Genomic DNA, 22,322 nt, shown 5'->3' on the forward strand with positions numbered 1-22,322 from the left:
CAAGGGGCGTGGTGCAGGCGGTCATTACACTGCTAGCCCCTCAGTGCACTAATTGCACTGACAGACATGAGGATTTTCAGCAACATTCTTGTTGATAACGCAGATAGATAGATACAGGTTTATGTGGCAAAATCCCTTTTCTCTTGACAATGCAGGGTAGGTTAGAGTTATAGACCCCCTCCACCCATAATCAGTGGAGTATTCCAGAAGTGTGTCCCAAACGTAATGGCAGCCTATTCCCTATATAGTGCACTACTTTTGACCGGGACATAAGGGTCTGGACAAAAGTAGTGCAGTAGGGAATAAGGTGCCATTTGGTAAGCAGACATGGGCATCTGTATGCTGGTGCTGCGGAGGATGTCTAGCAGTGTCTGAATTAGTGTACCATACTGCATGCACAAACACAGGGCAACCAAACCCAAACCTGTCTGTAACAACCTAATAAACCTAATAATCCCATCCCTGATAAAGCTGTACACACACAGAGAGGGTGAGAGAGGGAGCGAGAGATAGAGAGAGAATGAACAGAGCTGATTGTCAGATCATTAACAACACCCTCAGGTTATGTACAGTACCAGTATTGATGATTGGGCAGACAGATGGAAAATACAGTTGTGACCTGATTGGTTGTCTAACTCAGAAGGTAGTGGTACAGGGAGACAGAGAGCTGTAATGTTGTCTAACTCAGGAGGTAGTGGTACAGGGAGACAGAGAGCTGTAATGTCTAACTCAGGAGGTAGTGGTACAGGGAGACAGAGAGCTGTAATGTCTAACTCAGGAGGTAGTGGTACAGGGAGACAGAGAGCTGTAATGTCTAACTCAGGAGGTAGTGGTACAGGGAGACAGAGAGCTGTAATGTCTAACTCAGGAGGTAGTGGTACAGGGAGACAGAGAGCTGTAATGTCTAACTCAGGAGGTAGTGGTACAGGGAGACAGAGAGCTGTAATGTCTAACTCAGGAGGTAGTGGTACAGGGAGACAGAGAGCTGTAATGTCTAACTCAGGAGGTAGTGGTACAGGGAGACAGAGAGCTGTAATGTCTAACTCAGGAGGTAGTGGTACAGGGAGACAGAGAGCTGTAATGTCTAACTCAGGAGGTAGTGGTACAGGGAGACAGAAAGCTGTAATGTCTAACTCAGGAGGTAGTGGTATAGGGAGACAGAGAGCTGTAATGTTGACTAACTCAGGAGGTAGTGGTATAGGGAGACAGAGAGCTGTAATGTTGTCTAACTCAGGAGGTAGTGGTATAGGGAGACAGAGAGCTGTAATGTTGACTAACTCAGGAGGTAGTGGTATAGGGAGACAGAGAGCTGTAATGTTGTCTAACTCAGGAGGTAGTGGTATAGGGAGACAGAGAGCTGTAATGTTGACTAACTCAGGAGGTAGTGGTATAGGGAGACAGAGAGCTGTAATGTTGTCTAACTCAGAAGGTAGTGGTATAGGGAGACAGAGAGCTGTAATGTTGTCTAACTCAGAAGGTATGGTAGAGAAATTAATGTTAAATTCTCTGGCAACAGCTCTGGTGGACATTCCTGCAGTCAGCATGCCAATTGCACGCTCCCTCAAATATATACCCCCCCCAATATCGTGATATCCAATTGGTAGTTACAGTCTTGTCCCATCACTGCAACTCATGTACGGACTCGGGACAGGTGAAGGTCGAGAGCCGTGTGACTTCCGAAACACGACCCTGCCAAGCTGCACTGCTCGCTTAACCTGGAAGCCAGCTGCACCAATGTCTCAGAGGAAACAACAAATACAACTGGTGACATGAGTCAGTGACACTAGAGCGCGATGGGACAAGGACATCCCGGCTGGCCAAACACTCCCTTAACCCGGATGACGCTGGGCCAATTGTGCGCCGTCTCATGGGTCTCCCGGTAGCGGCCGGCTGTCACACAGCCTGGGATCGAACCTGGGTCTGTAGTGACACCTCTAGCACTGCAATGCAGTGCATTAAACCGCTGCGCCACTCAGGAGGCCTGCTCCCTCAAAACTTGAGACATCTGTGGCATTGTGTTGTGTGACAAAACTGCACATTTTAGAGTGGCCTTTTATTATCCCCAGCACTCATGCACCTGTGTAATGATCATGCTGTTTAATCAGCTTCTTGATATGCCAGACCTGTTAGGTGGATGGATTATCTTGGCAAAAGAGAAATGTTCACTAACAGGGATGTAAACAAATGTGTGTACAAAATGTGAGAGAAATAAACTTTTTGTGAGTATAGAAAAATGCTGGGATCTTTTATTTCAGCTCATGAAACATGGGACCAACACTTTACATGTTGCATTTATATTTTTGGCTGCACTGGGCCTTTAAATTCTGTGAATCAAAAAATATTGAACTCTGTCTCATTTGAAGAATGAATTCTGACTTGTATGTTTCGGTGAGAAGCTCAAATATGAGATTACACCATCTATGGACCTTCTCAGTGATAAGTGATGGACCGATGGTGTGTGACATATGTAGCCTATAATTTTATTTTGAGCAGAAGGAAATTCGCTCTGCTCTTTATCAAGAACCCATCAGAAGATACAGGGTGGCTTTCAGAGCTCCAACTCGCCCTGTCTGTCTTGATCACAAATTGACAAATACACGCAACTCAAATGTCCATCATGAACAACATATACTAGGTCTTAAACTTCAAATAATAGTACAGTGATATGGTATTGTGATTGAGGAGTAATACAGCCTAATAATAACAGTGGCCTCGTGACCTCGGCTTTCTACTCATTATTCCTTGTTAATAAAACAAACATGTATGCTTCCATTTGAAATTGCATAAACAATTAAAAGAAAACTTACTTTGATTGAATGTGATTCAACTAATTCAAATGAGCTCCTTTGCATTCAGGATAAATCAAAACATTTGAAAATGATCCTATTTCACTACCTTGATTTGATTGCCAGGTAATTTGAGTGGAGTTTACGTGAAAATGCTCCATTATGTAGTAGACAGACAGACATGCTCTATCCAAACCAAGGAAACTAATGATATACAACTCATTCTTCAATAGCTTTTTATGACATATCAGATGTTTGGTTTATCGTCGGACCATGTGACTTTTTGATCACATAGGGCCACAGAAGCACAGAGCCATTATTTTGAAAATTATTGTGAAAATGCTGATGTGTATTCAATGCCTGCATGATATTTCAAATTCACACCAGAAAGACAGTCTGCCCCCTGAAGGGGAAATATTACTGAAGACAATTCATATTGAATCAACATCAGCCCAAGGTCAATCATGAATGGTAGACAGCATTACAAGTTAAATACAGTATGTTGAGAACATAACATGTACAGCGACACTAATCTTAAACACACACTCCAAAACTTCCCACATACGTACAGATTGTGCCAAAACAGTTGATGTATTTATAGCTGTAATTTTGCCATAAACATTTCTTCCAGATGTCAGTTAAAAAAATATATCCCATTCTTTACATCACATGAAAAAAAAAAAGTATCCTTTCATAGAAAATTAATATCACAGCTTTAACAAGTACAACCAAGATGAAAGTAGCGTGGGCTTGCTTGGTTAGAGTAGCATAGAGCATGTAGTAACTGGTTATTAAGGCATACTAAGCAAGCCATGGATCATTCTCAAACCAGTTCCAACACTCCACTGCTTCTACGTTTGGATTGATTCTTTCCTCTGCATTACAAAGTCATATGACAAGAGTATACCTTGTTCAATCTTATCCAGTACCCTCAACAGCTATACAACCTACATGTATTCCTGTGCATGCTTGGATTCATCTTGTTTCACATATGAACATTATTTCATTGATTAAATGAACCCAAACATGTATTCTTATAGCACATAGTTAGCATGCTGCTGGGTCCCCCCCAGACTTTCAGATAAGGGATGCATATTTCCAGTAACTTCTTCAAAATTCCCAGGTTTTCCAGAAATCCTGTTACCGGAATTGTGCAACCTCACCTCAGATACACCTTCGCCTCCAGATATACTGAAATGTGGACAGTGTTACTACAGTACTACTGCAGTAATACTACTACTGTTACTACAGTATTACTACAATAGGTCAACAGCAGTAGGTTTGTTATCAGTTTATATTTGTATCACATACGTGACTTATTCTATTCCAGTGTCTTGCACACAAATAATTTAGCAATAATAAATCAGCCTACCTACACAATGTTCATCTTAGTTATTATTATATTAATGACATTATAATGTCATACCATTCATTATGAAGACTCAAGTGCTTAACAGTTGTATCAAACCCTGGTAAGATATCTATAGGCTATTAGTCAACTAGTATGCAAATATAAAATATTTATTGTAAATAATTTACATATAGATTTCTTTATAGAAGAATACAAATTGTGTGTTAATTAAGGCTCTAAAGGAAAGAGAGGAGGACATGGGTGCATCCCAAATAGCACCTCATCCCCTTTGTGCACTATACATTGGGAATAGGGTGCCATTTGGGACACAAACCTAGCCTCTACCCTCTAGGCACTAGGGTAGATCTGAAAGAAAACGGACACGTTTAATCAATATGGTAGTACCTCAGCCTTTCCCTATGACAGACTAGGCAAGTAGAAGTTTTGCCGTTTTGCTCACACCTATCCAGTCCTCTCATATCTACACCAGTGCTAGAAGTAAGTGTCATGGGGCTAGGGGTTGACTGTGTCCCAAAACACACCCTATTCTCTATATTTTGCTCTGGTCCAAAGTAGTGACTATTTAGGGAATAGGGAGCCATTTGGGACGTAAAACTTATTCCTGGATGGGGCCTATTTGTCCCGTTTCTCCACTTGTTTCTGGTTAGTGGTAGGGTCCTGTAGCTGGTAGTCCTGCAGAATGGCCACAGCCGTCTGTTTGCCAGTCTTCTTCACCGCAGCTTTGATACCCAGGTTGTCAATGTTGAAGGCGGTGACGCCCATGTTAATGGCTGAGTTCACAGCATGGTCTGTGGCCTGGCCGGCTGCCACCCCATACCTTATAATCAATCACACACAACCAACTAGTGAGAGGGGGAAGGCTGAGGGGGTGACACAGGGAGGGTTGGGGTGAGGGCAATTATAGGGAACAGCAAAGACAGCAACAACATGCAAGTAGGAATAAAGCCACCACCCATGCAGAGCATGAATTCAACAGAATTATTCAAGTTGTCTGACTATTCAGTCATCTGTAAATATACAACTGATTATATTGTGGGGCTGGTGATTGCACATATAACACACATAAATGCAATAAGTGCATCAATTCATACGATGATTATGAATTAGAAATAGTTATATTATTTTCAATGAAGTCAGGAAAAAGAATTGGTTAGTTAGAAACCAGAGAAAGCTTCATGATGAATTACGGGTGCATAGCCCAGTAGGATAGAAGAGTAGCCTGTTTAGAGAGTAGAGGTGAATCTAACAGCTGTACATTCAGACCATCCAGAAACAGAGGCTAAGCCTTGGCCATGCTGCTCGTTACTATTAGGGAGGGTTCATTCAAGAGAGAATACATGTCTTCTTGTCATTAGGTGGGTCTAAGATGTTTTGTAGACCCCTAAATCTGAAAAATAAGTGGAAGAGGGAAATGTACTGTAAGTGCTTGCTTGTTTTTGCTTATAAAACACGAGTGTTTAGCAAAACCTGGTCTAGAAAGCAAAGTAACAGACATACACGTCAGAGCTGGGTGGACAGGAGCAAATGTAAACAGTCAAGCAAGTAGTACTACCAATCACACATGGTGAATGAGCCAAGCACAGAACACATTTGGCAGGTAGCCTAGTGGTAAGAGCGTTGGGCCAGTAACCAAAAGGCCCAACCTGAGAAGGTGAAAAATTCTGTCGATATGTCCTTGAGCAAGGCACTTAACCCTAATTTACTCCAGGGGTGCCGTACTACTATGGCTGACCCTGTAAAAATAACACATTTCACTGCACCTATCCGGTGTGTGACAATACAACATTTTTATTTATTTTGACATGACTGCATCTCAAATGGCACCCTATTCCCTATATAGTGCACTACTTTTGACCAGGGCACAGGCTCATCGGGTGCCATTTGAGATGCACCCATGTTGATTGAGAAGAGCACAGACAACACATGTTGGTTGAAGTGTACAGAGAAAGACCTACTTATGCTTGACAGTGTTGACGGTTTCTGAGGCAACGGAGACGGTGATGTTCTTTGCTGCTACTTCCAAGCCAGTCCACATGGTAGCGAAGCCTTCAGGTAGAAACACAGGAACCACAACAATGACTAGACACTTGGTAGTATAGGGGGTACATCATCCATGTGAACCGTCCTTAAGGACAAGACAGACCAATAAGAACGTCGGCCATGCGTAGCAGGTGGACGTCCCATCACCTCTGACCACCAAACATCGGCAGTCATTATCTATTCATTTCTCGTCGATTCTACATTCTATGTTGAATCTCCACCGTTTGTTGACAGCCAGCAGGTGATCTACTGCGCACGGCCAACGTTCGTGTTGTTCTGTCTTGTCCTATACAATCACTAGCCTAGTGACTATAACAACCACAACAGTAACTATGTGTACCTTGAACTCCGCTGGCAGCCACCACCATGGCTCCATCGATGTTGGATCGTCCATCTTTGTCTTTCTTCATGGACTCCGGGACCAACTTGCTTCCATGTTTCTTCACATGGGGAGCCAGCTCCTTACCCACACACCCTGCCACCATACACACACCGTCCACTACAAACAACACACACCCTGTCATAATACAACATCCACTACTAACACAACAGCACACACAATACACCCATCCACATCCAATCAGACAGTCAACTCCTTCCAACACCTGAAGCAATCAGTCAGACACTCAGCTGCTTCTCACCCAGGAACTGGCTGACGCGGACAGCGCCCCCAGTGGCCTGTTTGGCTACATGCAATCCCTTGGAGACGGAGGGGCTGACATGGGCTGGCTTGTCCTCGGGGGTGATGTGCTCCCGCAGTTTCGACGCCCCCTTGTGGATGGCTATGCCAGTGAACTCAGCCCCCTTCACCAGGCCCCAGCTCAGCCACGATGCCCCTGGATGGAAAATACACAGTAGGTGTGAGTGAGTGATACACAGTATACAACTTTAACCCTAACCCCTACAGCCTCGGGTTAGGGTTGTAGGGGTTAGGGCCCTGGGTCTGACCTGTGAGGATGCCGCTGGCCACCTTCTCACTCCACTCTGGCAGGTTCTTCTCCTCCTTCTCTCCTGCTGCTGGGGCCTCTTCTTCCTTGAGGGGAGCGATGGACACCTTCTGGCTCAGGTTGATGCTGTCTGCTGCCTCATTTGGAGCCTGCAGCAGCAGGACTTGTATTAATATGGTGTTTTGCAACAGTGGTTTTATGACACCTGCTGGTGCATATGTACAGCATTGGCAGAAGAACAAAGTTTGATTAACTCTGCTTCGTTGTCACGGTCCTCTCGGTTTTCTGTAACTTACCGCTGTTACAGGACTGGTTAGCCTAGCTGGAGCCTAGCAGACCCTGCCTCGTAGTAACCTCCTGGTAACCTCAAGTGCCTTACCCTAACGCTCCTAGTAACCCCCTAGTAACCCCCTAGCGTAGCCTACTGCTACCCTAGGGTGCCTCCTCTCCCTCTATCCCCATCACAACGTCTCATTCTCCTCTAAACAAAGACATGGTGACCAGACACGTATCAGATGTCCCCTTGCTTGAGGAAAACAGACAGGGTAATGTTCTAAAACCATCATTGCTATTCTCGACAAGACACAACCTCCTAAATCTACATATATTCAATATGTGATCATGAAAAGCCTACTTGCTTATTGGATTCCATCGCAGAAGCAGCTGTCCATGTGACAGGTAGTTTATCAACAACATGCCCTCAGTTAGAGCCTGGCTGAATACTGTTGCTCGGAGACAAAAACCACAGTCTGACTCCATTACTGTAATGACTACGGCGGCTGTGTTGTGTTCTAGCCAGATAAGAGCATTAGCACACATTAATGCTCTTCATCTGCCTGTTGTTCTAAATTTCCTAACTGCTGAGGTGTATTCAGGGAGCAAGCAGTACAGGAGAGCCTTTAGTGTTGTATGCCAAATGGCACCCTATGTCCTACATAGAGCACTACTTTGGACCAGGTTCCATAGAGTTCTGGCCCAAGACCCGCAGGTGAAGTAGAGCGCCTTACAGCAGCAAGCAGACATTTTCACACCAGAATAGAGCAGCATTTACATCATCAGTAGTTCTGGAAAAACACCAGAAATATGGACCAATCAGAGTCATTATTGAGGCTAGAGAGAGCAGAATAGCTTATGTTTATCTAGTACTGTACTAAATGGCACACTATTCTGTATGTTGTGCACTATTTTGACCAGGCTCTGGTCAACGGTAGGACACTATGAAGGAAATAGCGTTCCATTTTGGGCCAAATCCCTAATTTTAACCTTACATTCCACTGGGATCATTGGCAGGGATGTAAGAAAACAAAGAACAAAGCTTGGAAACTGTCACTCTTCCTGAATCTGAACTGCTGATTAAGAATGGATGTAGGCAACCCTGTCATTATTTTAATCCAGGGTCCATAACCTTCTGCACAAGGACACTTGTCATGGTGTGGTGGTGTGGCATTGCTTTGGTACCTTTAACATCTTTCAATGACTCAAATACACCTGAAATTGACAAAAACATCTGCCAGAGAGATGCGTTTATTTTTCTATTACCATTCCTTGGGCCATTCAGCCGACCCCTAGACACCTTCATATGGGCCAGTCAGAAAGCAGGACCCTATGGGCCCTGGTCAAATGTAGTGCACTATATAGGGAATAGAATGACATTTGAGACACAGCCTCAGCAGCTCACCTGCACCCTGAGGTCTGTCATCTGGGACAGCAGGTCCTGGAACAGTTGTCTGTCTTCTCCAGGCAGTTCAGAGGACAGCACAACGCCCACGTAGGACCCCGGGGCGGACGCCATCATGTCCGGGAACATGAACACCCCTGTGTTACACAGCAGGACGGGGGAGTCAGTGGCCATCAGAGGGTACAGCCAATCACACACCTGGAATACATGAACAGTATAACCCATCAACAGTACAGCCAATCACACAGGACAGTATAGGGAGTTTATATGGAACGACAGTCTGTCTCTATGCTGTAACACAGATCTCTGAACCTGACCCGATGGCCACTGGGGTTTTCCCACCATGACATCATAGAGAACTCCTGCCTGGGATTAGGGCCACTGAGTCACTAATCACATGATGCAGGACACAGATCATTATCTGGCTGCAGTGCTTCTGATAGCCTATCCCACACACACAGGAGCCCAACCCTATTCTAAACACCACACACACACACACACACACACACACACACACACACACACACACACACACGAGGGGGTTTATGAGCAGAGGCAGAGCAAACCATTGATGATGAAATTGTGTTAGAGTGCACAACAGATAGAGAGGTCAAGGAAACAGATTCCAAAAACCCTGTGATTTCATCATACACTGAATACAATAAGTGTTGACACTATATTAAGGGCACTGTAAAAGGCAACACGTAGACAGTGACTAGAATTCATCACCCCCCCATCCCTCTTACCTGCAGGAAGGCTGGGGGGCGGTTGGGCACTCTCTCTGACTGCTGGCTGGTGAACTTGACCATCCGCAGGTAACCTGGGTAGGAGGGAGCGCTGACCTGGCCGTCAGGTGTGACAAAGAATATCTGTACCCCGTGAGACAGGAAGAAGAGTTCCTCTCCATCCTCCCCCAGGCTCTGAGGAGAGGGGGACATGTGGCTGTAAAACTCCTCTCCTACCAGCGACATCTCTCCAGATTCTGTCCCGTAGGAGATAGTCAGGTGGCCATCAGCCGCCTGGGAGGAGTAGGCTGGGGGCAGCTCGCCAGGCACCACAGACTGTCTAGTGGGAGAAATAGGCAGGGAGGGAGACACAATGCCTCCCACAGCTCCAGCCTGGCAGTTAGTCATTAGTAGTTTGGGTGGAGATGGCCGCTCTGGTTTCTCCTTCTCCAGTTTGGGGTAAAGGTTAGAGTTAGATGCTGTCCCACGGATTCCATTAGAGGCATCTAGAGGTGGTGGGAGCTCAGGGTCTGGGCTGGTCTCTAGGACCGCCAATCGAGTGGTGATGTTGTTCAGAGTCTCCTGCATCTTGTGCTGCATCTGGCGGGCTGACTCCCAGGAGCACCCCACACACTCGTGCCCCTGTGAGGGCACACTGATGGCCCTGAGGAGGTGCTGGCGTCCCTGTCTGTACTGGGCCAGGGCCTGGGCCTTGTGGCCAGCTTCATCCTCGGTCAAGCCCCTGTTAATGCACTCAAAGGCCTTCTCATAGCCGTCTTTGATCACCTGCAGCCTGGCTCTGTCAAAGGCATCTTGATTGTCTTCCTCCATGTCTGTCAAGAAGACAAGAAAATACATACATTTTGACCTCGCTTGCAAAGGTTCAATGATACTAATTAATTATCAATAGCTAAATTCAAAGAAGCAATAGTTGAGAATCTTAACAGTTAACTATTTAGCTAGCTAGCATAGCTCGTTACGATAATTTTGCATAAGGAGGCTGGCAGGCAAAGGCAAACATTACCATTACTGTAACTACCTAGCTAGGTTTGTAACGACAAAACAGTACTGTATCTCATGAGATATCAAGCAATAACATCTAGCTCCTCTGCTTGGATAGCAAGCAAGCAAATTAGTTAGTAAGTTGTGTGTACTTTACTCTTGGTGTGTCGCTAGCTATCATGAAAACAAACATAAACTTGAGACATTTTGTCAATCAAAAGCCAACTAATCTGATACATTACCCACTAACGTTAGACGACAAACTCCTGTCCAGTGAATGAGGCGATCGACGTCTGACGTCTGTCTTTTTAGCTGTTGGAGCTGGATTTCAAGCTTTCCTGACAAGAGAAGGCTGTCAGTGTCATGCGCCTCCTTCTTCTTCTGTGGGTTTTATGGCGGACAACAACCCAAAAAGGTGTATTGTCGCCACCAACTGGACAGTTTGAAACCGACATTTTTATTTATATATATATATTTGTATCCATACGTAATAGTGAAACATAATTTAATCCATCGTATTAAAAAGAGTACATTGCCAAAACAAACAAAACTCCCACTTCTTCCTTCTTTTAGTTCTCCATATCTCCCTTATCAGGCTCTAGGACCTGAGAGGGTGGTACGGCTTGTGCCAATATTGCATAACTCTTTCGCTGAGAAATCTTTCAGCCCCAGGAACCGCCGCAATCACTATGATTTATATCTTCATGGACCTTCTCTCCACCTTGGCAGTGCCATTAATTACCATAACTATAAAAGTCCCAAAGTCCACCTTCTTAACCTTTAAAAAATGTTGGGCTCCCGTGTAATATGATCCTTTCAACAACTTGGACATCTCTGCTTCTCCTTTCGGCAAACACTTGCTACATGACCAAACGCTTTACAAAGACCCCACTGCATTGCTCTTGGGATAAATGCTCTGACTGTAGTTAATATACCCTAACTACACTTGAGTAGGGAGAGACTCCATATCAACAAACAAAATAACAGATAAACTCACTTTTCTTCATTCACCTACGATTCTTCATTCATCTACGATTCTTCATTCACCTACGATTCATCGGACGTGCATCAATTACTCCTGGAATATTTTTTTTATCTCTTCAACATATACTTACGATATGCCAGATATAACCCCCTTGAGATGTGCCCTGTTCCTAAGAGACACACAGGACACTTCAAACTTATCAAATCGGGTGAGACGCAACACACGTTTCTTCTGTTCCTCAGAAGAAAAAATCTAAACAAACCAGCCTCTAATGATCATCACAGCCTTCACTCTTCCCAGCACTCTCTCCACCAGTTTGGATATCTCAAATGGATTCCTCAAGATTGGTAATTCGTTCAGCTGCTCCTCATTTACAAACCGTACTCCTACAAGATACGAAGTGACATTCTCTACTCTGTACTCTACTTTGCTCCTTTTTCCTTTCTTTTGGACAATATTCCAATTGTCCTTGATTCTACCGCTATTAGATTCAGAATCCACTTCATCATCCGCTTCCGCCATTTTTTCCCACGTCCAATTTCTCCAGCCACCTCCACACGCTTGCGGTTCTGTTCGTTATGCGCCTCCAACAACCATGTTTGGCTAATCAACTAAATAAAATATGGCGACAACGAGATCCCCGACCCCAAAGAGTTGAACTGGTGGAACTCTGGAACAGTTTTGTAATCTTCTCTGTTAACATATTTTCTACGAGAGACAAACAGTTCAAAGTCATCAAGTAAATCACGATGAGCCAGATGAGGGCTTGCCTGACAAGGGCTACAGAGTTACCCCCCTTTGCCCCAGCCTGAAAAAGTGAAAGCAAAACATAATCTGATAGGGGCATAGCTGCGGGAAGTAGGTGTGCCCCCTCCACCCAAAAAAATATAATATTTTAGGGGGGTATTTTGCTCCCTTCTCTGCTAAGGAGTATTTTTCTCTGCTCATACATGAGTAATAAAGGCCTAGTGCACTAATTTGGTATTCTACATTTTACATTAAAACATTTATTATTTTAATTTTGATTTATCAATCCTTCCAGCGGCTATGCATTAATAATTGAGTCATTGTTAGTTTTATACTTAAGACATGACTGTTGTTAGCTTTACACATAAGACATGACTATGTAGTTGTGCTGTAACATGTTTGAATGTTGTCTCTTGTATAATAAATTCTATACATTAGTTTATACTGGATTATGCATATATTTTCGTTAACTAATTTCATTAGTTATGTTCCAACACTCCCTCCATCTTGTGCCAATATCAGTTATTTTTAAATCTTGGTTCCAATAGTTTATATACTTTTTTAAGAGACTGTCAATTGGGTAGGCTCTCTGCAAGGGTTTGTATAGCTTACCTATCATATGAGTATCATTTTCTGATTCAAATAGGATTCCCTTAACATTGCTCTAATTTCCAATAGATTTCAGATCGAAGTTGCATCAATTTGAAAATGTCTACATTGGTCAGTCCAAAATTGCTTTTTAATTCTGTCATGGAAGTAATTTTATTTCTTATTACCAAGTCATTTACAGTTTCTATGCCTTTAGTATTCCATGTGGGCCAATTTATCATTGAATTCTGACAGTTACTTTACATTAGCCGCAGGGCTCCAAACAATCTTTTCCCAGTGCCAAGTAAGACAACTGAGATGGTAGCCTATGAGTCAAAAAGTAAGCTATTTCATCGAACATATCCAGGGAATGCATGATTGATATTTTGATGTGCATGAATGATCAGAATGATTATCTTTGTGCATATTGGCCTAGGATATAAACTATTATTGACCATGGACCCGATTCCGCCCTGAGTTAACCGCGTGAATGGAACATAATTTCCTTTTTAATGCACTTTTCTCACTATGCATATTCTGACCTTGAACTTAAGCATGAGATCGAATAAATGAAGGTGTGGTTGAGGTGTGTCTACAGATATACTGTATTCTGACCTTTACTTAATTCCCTAATAATTCCACCACCTTCACGCGCAAGGAAACCATGAATAAGGTCTTGCGAACCTAGCGGTTCCATTTTTTCTGTTAGAAATAACACCATTCTCCATGCACTGTAATTTATAACTTAATAAGAGCTATTGATTGGAGCTATTGGTAAGAGCTAGATAAATGGGGTAGCCTAGTGGTTAGAGCGTTAAGCCAACAACCGAAAGGTTGCTGGATCGAATCCTCGAGCTAACAAGGTAAAAATCATTCATTCAGGTAACCCGCTGTTACCCGGTAGGCAGTCATTGTAAATAAGAAATTGGTCTTAATTAACTGACTTGCCTAGTTAAATAAAGATGAAATCCAACTTGATAAGTGAATTGTAAATGACAACAAATATTTGACATTATAATCGCTGGAGACAAATCTTAAACATATAAACATATTTTTTCACAGTAAAGTTGATGAAATGCTGTGCCATTATGCAGAACCTAACTTGCAGGGATGGGCACTCTCAAATGTGTTTGATAAAAACCAACCAGCTAGACATTTTCAATCGTACCTTTTCAAAAGAGTTGCAGCTTCTTTGATGCTCTGTGGATAGGCCTGAGTAATCGATTCTTCCATTCTTCCAGAAATCTTATTGTAAGATCCCCCTCAAATGCCAGATGGATTAGTTGAGTTTTCCTCGGGTTCTTCTGTGCTGACTGAACACGTTTGTCAAAGTGGAAAATTTGTTCTTGAACGTAGCTGTGGACTCCCCAAAAGTCAGTCCATATTCCAGTGCAGTAAGCACAGTCAGGATAGCGGAGAGAGGCCCAGAAATTCATTGCAGGATATCAAGAGGGGTCCATTTGTCCTCATTGGAGCCACAGTGCAAAAACTGTAGTGACACTAAACAGCTTCCACCAATTCTGTTTAGCTTAGATCCAGCAGTGCCTTCACCTTTTTCACATCTAAAAAGTTATGGATCTCTGGGTCAAGTGCAAATAGGGCCTCCACCAGTTGACTGTTGCGTTCGCTAAATCGTTCCGACATTTCACTATGACAACATCCAACGTGCCGAAGAACAGTCTTTTACACCCAGTCTCTTCTCTGTCCTGCTGGCCTACTGTACTGTCCACCACGTATTTCTGGAAATGTGTACGTACATAACGTCGTATTTGCTTGGAGCTGGTGGTGGTGCGTCAGTGCCATTGGGACTGCACTGTGCCCAAATGGCTTCGAGCTCGCTGTCACGCTTCAGCTTCTCAACGCACTCCAATGGAATGCGGACAACTTTGAATCCAGTGTAAAGATCTTTTGCTTTTGCCTGGAGTAATTTGTTAGGAGGATCGAGAAGAATTAGGATTTTGTGCACCATGTTGGCTGTAACCTTAAAGCCACGGTCCGTCACCCCTGCAGTCTTGAGTCTTACTTCTGTGTTGTATGCACGCGTTTCCTGCTTCTTATGGAAACATACCTTACTGCCCAGGGGCTTTTCACAGCCCCCTTACACACACCGCAGCGCACCATTGTGCTGACACAGCGCTAGGGACATAAAACTACAACTGAGGGTGCTAAAGTTTGAACTGAGGGGGCTAAGCCCCATTGTGGAACCGGGCCAATATAGCCTACTATCGTACACTCTTCTCCCTATTATAATTATACAGTGGGGAGAACAAGTATTTGATACACTGCCGATTTTGCAGGTTTTCCTACTTACAAAGCATGTAGAGGTCTGTAATGTTTTATCATAGGTACACTTCAACTGTGAGAGACGGAATGTAAAACAAAAATCCAGAAAATCACATTGTATGATTTTTAAGTAATTCATTTGCATTTTATTGCATGACATAAGTATTTGATACATCAGAAAAGCAGAACTTAATATTTGGTACAGAAACCTTTGTTTGCAATTACAGAGATCATACGTTTCCTGTAGTTCTTGAACAGGTTTGCACACACTGCAGCAGGGATTTTGGCCCACTCCTCCATACAGACCTTCTCCAGATCCTTCAGGTTTCGGGGCTGTCGCTGGGCAATACGGACTTTCAGCTCCCTCCTTGAGATGCTTCTTACGGAGCCACTCCTTAGTTGCCCTGGCTGTGTGTACAGTAATCTTCCAACATTACCATGGGTTGAAGAACTGAATGTGGCAATTTTCAGAATTAATCAAACCACCATTTTTGTGCATAAAGGCTCTCCAACCCTGTTTTTTATGATTCATAAATAATTTTCTAACCCTAAATAATTTACAAGATCAGAGTATTTTTTTAATTTACCAATTGGTGCTGAAACGAAGACGAATATGCATATATTTAGATGTCTTTCTTTAATTGATGTCTAATATTCTGAACCCGTTCTCTCGATATATTCTATTGAGTCTGTCGACAAAATTCTAACTAAAAGGTACACCGTATTTAATGGAATGACTTAAGGTAAATGTACTGAAACCCCTATTGAATGAAAACTTGACGAGAAAATCTGTTGGCCAACAAGTGGGAGGGTTTTCAGCGGTTGAAGTACATTTATTCAGCGCGCACAAGGGAACCACGCCTGCAAAGCCCATTGTGCACCTTCATAAGGTAAGTCTAAATACCAACTACTGAGAAGTGCATAGGAAAGGCGTGCTTAAAACATTTGTAATTTTCTAAGTTGTAATGGGGCCCTTTCTGAGGAAGTGGGAACTCTAAACACTTAGCTATATTGCTAACTATAAATATTATCTTGTTACAAGATGTAGCATTAGGCATACTAGTAAAGTGGTGCGATGAACTCAATATTGACAGATGATAAATAAATGATATATTGACAGCTTGTGACTCTCCTCGCTGTAACTAACTAGTACAACAGTAGTTGCTTTGAAAATTGTATTTTTCCCGCAGTTGCATTTTGACAACTGTCGTATGCTTGTGCTTATCAGAATGCCTCTCCCTCCTCCCTGAGCACAGTTGGGAGAGGGAGCTCGCTCACAGAGCAGACTTTCATAGCAGTAATCAACATAATGCATAAGCTATTACTTTTGACCAAATAATGGTTTTAGAACAATCTACAGGAACATTAGTCAAATCGCTTCGGTATAAGAGCAAAGCAATCTCGTTTTCGGTAATTTACGGTTTATCATTCCAGCTCTATTTGGGATACAACAAATGTAACCATAAAGGTCAAATAAAATGTAAAAATAAAAATGCATTATTGAAAAATTATTAATTATGAGAGGGGTCTGAGAGATGAGGGGGAGGGGCTTCTATTGCTCAGTTTGTAGGTTGAGCATGGTTGCCTGGCTACCCAGACTCCTTGCTCCGCCAAACGCTACACCACTCCCTTTGGATGTTAGTTTCTTCCTCGTAATAAAACTGGATCTGAGCATCCCCCCTACTCTTCACCGAATGCGAACACATTTGGCGCCGTCTGATTGGTCCAGAAACCTATTGGTTGGGCCAGAGCCAGAACACATGTGGGTAAAACCAGAGAGGAAAAGGCGAAGCGAGTGGGTTTATACTCTGCCCAAAATCTCTCCAGGTTAAGCAGATCAATAATTATTAAGCAAGCGAATAGTTTTTGTATGGGGGGCAATGAGAGAGTGTCAAATTTAGTTTAAAGTTTCATGTTTTTTTTGTCGTACGGGATACGCATGGTATACATCGTCCAACCAAATGCTTACTTGGAGGTCATTTTCTCGACAATGCAACAACAATAAGAAATAATAAAAGCTAAGTGTAACGGATGTGAAATGGCTAGCTAGTTAGCGGTGGTGCGCGCTAATAGCGTTTCAATCGGTTACGTCACTCGCTTTGAGACCTTGAAGTAGTGGTTCCCCTTGCTCTGTAAGGGCCGCGGCCTTTGTGGAGCGATGGGTACCAGGAGGAAGGAGAAAATCTGGAGAAAATCTGTTGGCCAACAAGTGGGAGGGTTTTCAGCGGTTGAAGTACATTTGAAGTAGTGGTCAAAGGCCGCGGCCCTTGCTCTGTAAGGGCCGCGGCCTTTGTGGAGCGATGGGTACCACTACTTCAAGGTCTCAAAGCGAGTGACGTAACCGATTGAAACGCTATTAGCGCGCACCACCGCTAACTAGAATATGAAAATAAAGTAAATTGCTCAGTAGAATAGATTACATATTTTAGCATACGTGTAATACTGGAAGGCACAATTTACAGTTCAATATTTACACGTGTATTGGGGAAGGGGGGCAATCTATAAACTGAGGCTAAGGGTCTGGTAGAAGCAGTTGTGATATGTGTGTAGCCTGAATGTATATGTGTGTATGTCTGTGTGTATGAGTGAGAGCATGTGTGCTAAGGTGTGGAGAATCAGAGCAGCTGGTCAGTCCAGTTCAATAAAACATTTTAGTAGCTAGAAACTGTCTCTGAGCCTGCTGGTATCAGACCTCATGCTCCGATACCGTCTGCCTGATGGTTAGGGAGAGAACAGGTACCATAGATGTACAAGTAGATGTCCTGGATGGGTGGGAGCATGGTCCCTGTGATGTACTGGACCGTCTTCACCGCCTGCTGGAGGGCCTTGCGGTCATGAACGGAGCAATTCCCATACCAGGCCGTGATGCAACCGGTCAGGACACTCGATGGTGCAGCCGTAGTATTTGGAGAGGACCCGGGACGGCATTCCGAATTTCTTCAGCCACTAGGAAGTAGAGACGCTGTTGTGCCCTCTTGACAAGAGTGGTGATGTTGTTGGTCCTTGACAAGTCCTCTGTGATGTGGACGCTGAGGAACTCAAAACTGCTGTCTCTCTCTACTGCAGTCCCATTGATGTGGATGGGGCATGTTCCCTCCTCTGCTTTCTGAAGTCAACAATCAACTCCTTTGTTTTGCAGACTTTTAGTTAAGATAAAAATGAATAGCTATTTTGATACGCGAGGCTTATTTGATCTAATATAAGTTTTGTAATGCTTAGGTTGTTACGAGTGTACTGATATAAGTGTGATGCACGTGACATCCCGGCAACTTTTGATAAAAAATATTTTATTTCAGTGTTGTCCCTGTTGATATTCGAGACGTCTATGCATATTCACGAGGCTAGCATAGCATCTCACTTTCCATTGAATACAGTTGTTTGACGTCAGTACCCCTCATCGAATATTTATAAAAGTATTCAAATAGCGAGATGTATCCACCAATCCAAAGAAAGGAATAGGCGGGAGCTTGACAGCCCGCCGGTCCACTCTGTGGACAACGAATCCTATTGTTAGGGCAGAGACACAAGCGTCTTGACACTATATCCAGTATCTCTGGTAACACGCAGGTTTGAAAATGTGTCCTTGGCTTTGATACTCTGATTGGTTAGAGACGATCCAATCGCTGATGACTTTGTTTTGTACAACGCCCCTAGTCACCACGCACAACTTCAATGATGGCAGTCTCAGACTAAATAGTATGCAGCGAACGACAGAGCAGCAGAAAAATTTAGTGTGAATCGTCAGGCTAAGAGCATGGTGCTTGCAACGCCAGGATAGTGGGTTCGATTCGTAGGACCACCTTTATGTAAAATGTATGCACACATGACTGTAAGTTGCTTTGGATAAAAGCGTCAGCCAAGTGGCATATATAATATACACTGAGTATACCAAACATTTGGAGCACAAAATGGCTACCCAGACTATTTACATTGCCCCCCCCCCATCCCTTTTACACCGCTGCTACTCTCTGTTATCATCTATGCATAGTCACTTTGATAACTGTACCTACATGTACATATTACCTCAACTGACCGGTGCCCCCGCACATTGACTCTGTACCGGTACCCCCCTGTGTATAGTCTCGCTATTGTTATTTTACTGCTGCTCTTTAATTACTTGTTACTTTTATTTCTTATTCATATATATATATTTTAAGTGCATTGTTGGTTAGGGGTTTGTAAGTAAGCATTTCACTGTAAGGTCTACTACACCTGTTGTATTCGGCGCATGTGACTAATACGATTTGATTTGACCTTCCTAATATTGAGTTGCACCACCCCCTTTTTCCCACAGAACAGCCTCAATTATTTCTCTCAAATGTTGTGCACAAAGTTGTTTACATCCCTGTCTACATCTCCTTTGCCAAAATAATCCATCCACCTGACAGGTGCGGCATATCAAGAAGCTGATTAAACAGCATGATCATTACACAGGTGCACCTTGTGCTGGGGACAATAAAAGGCTACTTGAAAATGTTCAGTTTTGTCACACAATGTGTCTCAAGTTTTGAGTGAGCGTGCAATTGGCATGCTGACTGCAGGAATGTACCCCAGAGCTGTTACCAGATAATTTAATGTTAATTTCTCTACCATAAGCCGCCTCCAATGTCATTTTAGAGAATTTGGCCGGATTATCTGAGACCAGTTGATGAAGTTGAGGAGTATTTCTGTCTGTAATAAAACCCTTTTGTGTGGATAAACTCATTCCGCTTGGCTGGGCCCGCCTAGTGGATCAGCCTATGCCCTCCTAGGCGCAGCCATGGGTCCAGAGATTAGGGTCTAATGAATTCATTTCAACTGACTGATTTCCTTATATGAACTGTAACTCAGTAAAATTGTTGAAATTATTGCATGTTGCGTTTATATTTTGTTCAGTATAGATGTTGGCAAAATACCTCCCTGCACATTTTTACTGCAGATTAGGAGCAGTTTAGGAGGTGTGTGTCTGTGTCCTCAATTGTAGCGGGCACCCAAATCAGAATGCGTTTCATATTTTTCCCTACCCTTGCCCCGCTTGTTAGATATTATGCACATTGATAGCTTGAAAGCAAACGTCCTAACCATGTGATTTAACATAGTAGCAGGCAGCAGCAATCTAAATGATCAGACTGAAAACATGAGGAAAAGTGATCGAGTGAAATAATGAAGTGGGTGAACAGAACAATACAGTTTCATTGAATCCAATCATAGCAGCAGGATCAATGTACAGCCCGCCCTTCTCTTTACATACACACAAGCAAGCTAGCCAGTTTAGTTATTTAGACCACGTAGAACCTCTACATGACTGACTAAAAGACAGTACATTATGGTTTAGAAACTCTGTGACTGACTGACATGAGATAGATGCTTGTTTGCCCCCGAAAATAAAGTTTTTTCCCCGATCACGGATAATTACAAAAAATACTCGGATCATAATCGTATCCAGGAAATTGCCCGTATCCGTTACAATATTCATTTTGTCCAACTACTCGGCACACCCCTACCTACTACCATACCTGTTAAAAGGCACTTACGATTGACATCGGAAGTTTACATACACTTAGATTGTAGTCATTAAAACTTGTTTTTCAACCACTCCACAAATGTCTTGTTAACAAACGACAGTTTTGGCAAGTCTGTTAGGATATCTACCTTGTGCATGACACATGTAATTTTTCCAACAATTGTTTACAGACAGATTATTTCACTTATAATTCACTGTATCACAATTCCAGTGGGTCAGAAGTTTACATACACTAAGTTGACTGTGCCTTTAAACAGCTTGGAAAATTCCAGAAAATTATGTCATGGCTTTAGAAGCTTCTGATAGGCTAATTGACATAATTTGAGTCAATTGGAGGTGTACCCGTGGATGTATTTCAAGGCCTACCTTCAAACTCACTGCCTCTTTGCTTGACATCATGGGAAAATCAAAAGAAATCAGCCAAGACCTCAGAAAATAAAATTGTAGACCACAAGTCTGGCTCATCCTTGGGAGCAATTAACAATCGCCTGAAGGTACCACGTTCATCTCTGCAAACAATAGTACGTGAGTATAAACACCATGGGACCACGCAGCCGCCATACTGCTCAGGAAGGAGATGTGTTCTGTCTCCTAGAGATTAACGTACTTTGGTGCGAAAAGTGCAAATCAATCCCAGAACAACAGCAAAGGACCTTGTGAAGATATTGGAGGAAACAGGTACAAAAGTATCTATATCCAAAGTAAAATGAAACCTATATCAACATAACCTGAAAGGCCGCTCAGCAAGGAAGAAGCCACTGCTCCAAAACCGCCATAAAAAAGCCAGACTACGGTTTGCAACTGCACACAGGGACAAAGATCTGACTTTTTGGAGAAATATCCTCTGGTCTGATGAAACAAAAATAGAACTGTTTGGCCATAATGACCATCGTTATGTTTGGAGGATAAAGGGGGAGGCTTGCAAGCCGAAGAACACAATCCCAACCATGAAGCATGGGGGTGGCAGCATGATGTTGTGGGGGTGCTTTGTTACAGGAGGGACTGGTGCACACTTCCTGACTGATCTCAAGACATCAGTCAGGAAGTTAACGCTTGGTTGCAAATGGGTCTTCCAAATGAACAATGACCCCAAGCATACTCCCAAAGTTGTGGAAAAATGGCTTAAGGACAACAAAGTCACGCTATTGGAGTAGCCATCACAAAGCCCTGACCTCAATCCTATAGAAAATCTGTGGGCAGAACTGAGAAAGCGTGTGCGAGCAAGGAGGCCTACAAACCCAACTCCATTACACCAGCTCTGTCAGGAGGAATGGGCCAAGTCTACTCTAAACAAGATTTGACCCAAGTTAAACGAATTTAAAGGCAATGCTACCAAATACTAATTGAGTGGATGTAAACTTCTGGCCCACTGAGAATGTGATGAGAGAAATAAAATCTGAAATAAATAATTCTCTCTACTATTATTGACATTTCACATTCTTAAAATAAAGTGGTGATCCTAACTGACCTAAGACAGGGAATTTTAACATGGATTAAATGTAAGGAATTGTGAAAAACTGAGTTTAAATGTATTTGACTAAGGTGTATGTAAACTTCTGACTTCAACTGTACATTATTTGTCTTGCCCATTTACCCTCTGAATGGCACTGTCTCCTTCCTATCACCTGACTGAAGTGGATTTAACAAGTGACATGAATAAGGGATC

General features: G+C 43.1%; 1 protein-coding gene across 4 annotated transcripts; it reads right to left on the reverse strand.

Moving 5' to 3' along the window:
* Positions 1-3,005: 3,005 nt before the first annotated feature.
* Positions 3,006-11,016, reverse strand: LOC139548900 (spartin-like). 4 transcript variants are annotated; one of them, XM_071358841.1, is made up of 8 exons: positions 10,801-11,010; positions 9,570-10,381; positions 8,824-9,021; positions 7,147-7,294; positions 6,840-7,034; positions 6,539-6,697; positions 6,114-6,204; positions 3,006-4,975 (listed from the first exon to the last, which is right to left on the reverse strand). In XM_071358841.1, exons 2-8 carry the CDS (start codon positions 10,377-10,379, stop codon positions 4,771-4,773), a joined length of 1,806 nt encoding a protein of 601 aa, XP_071214942.1. In that variant the 5' UTR covers positions 10,380-10,381; positions 10,801-11,010; the 3' UTR covers positions 3,006-4,770. The 4 variants fall into 4 exon arrangements, with proteins under 4 accessions (XP_071214942.1, XP_071214941.1, XP_071214940.1 ...); XM_071358840.1 differs by having other exon boundaries at positions 10,797-11,010; XM_071358839.1 differs by having other exon boundaries at positions 10,793-11,008.
* Positions 11,017-22,322: the final 11,306 nt, after the last annotated feature.

The sequence above is a fragment of the Salvelinus alpinus genome, chromosome 22 (genome assembly GCF_045679555.1).
Source record: "Salvelinus alpinus chromosome 22, SLU_Salpinus.1, whole genome shotgun sequence".
Taxonomy (NCBI): Eukaryota; Metazoa; Chordata; class Actinopteri; order Salmoniformes; family Salmonidae; genus Salvelinus; species Salvelinus alpinus.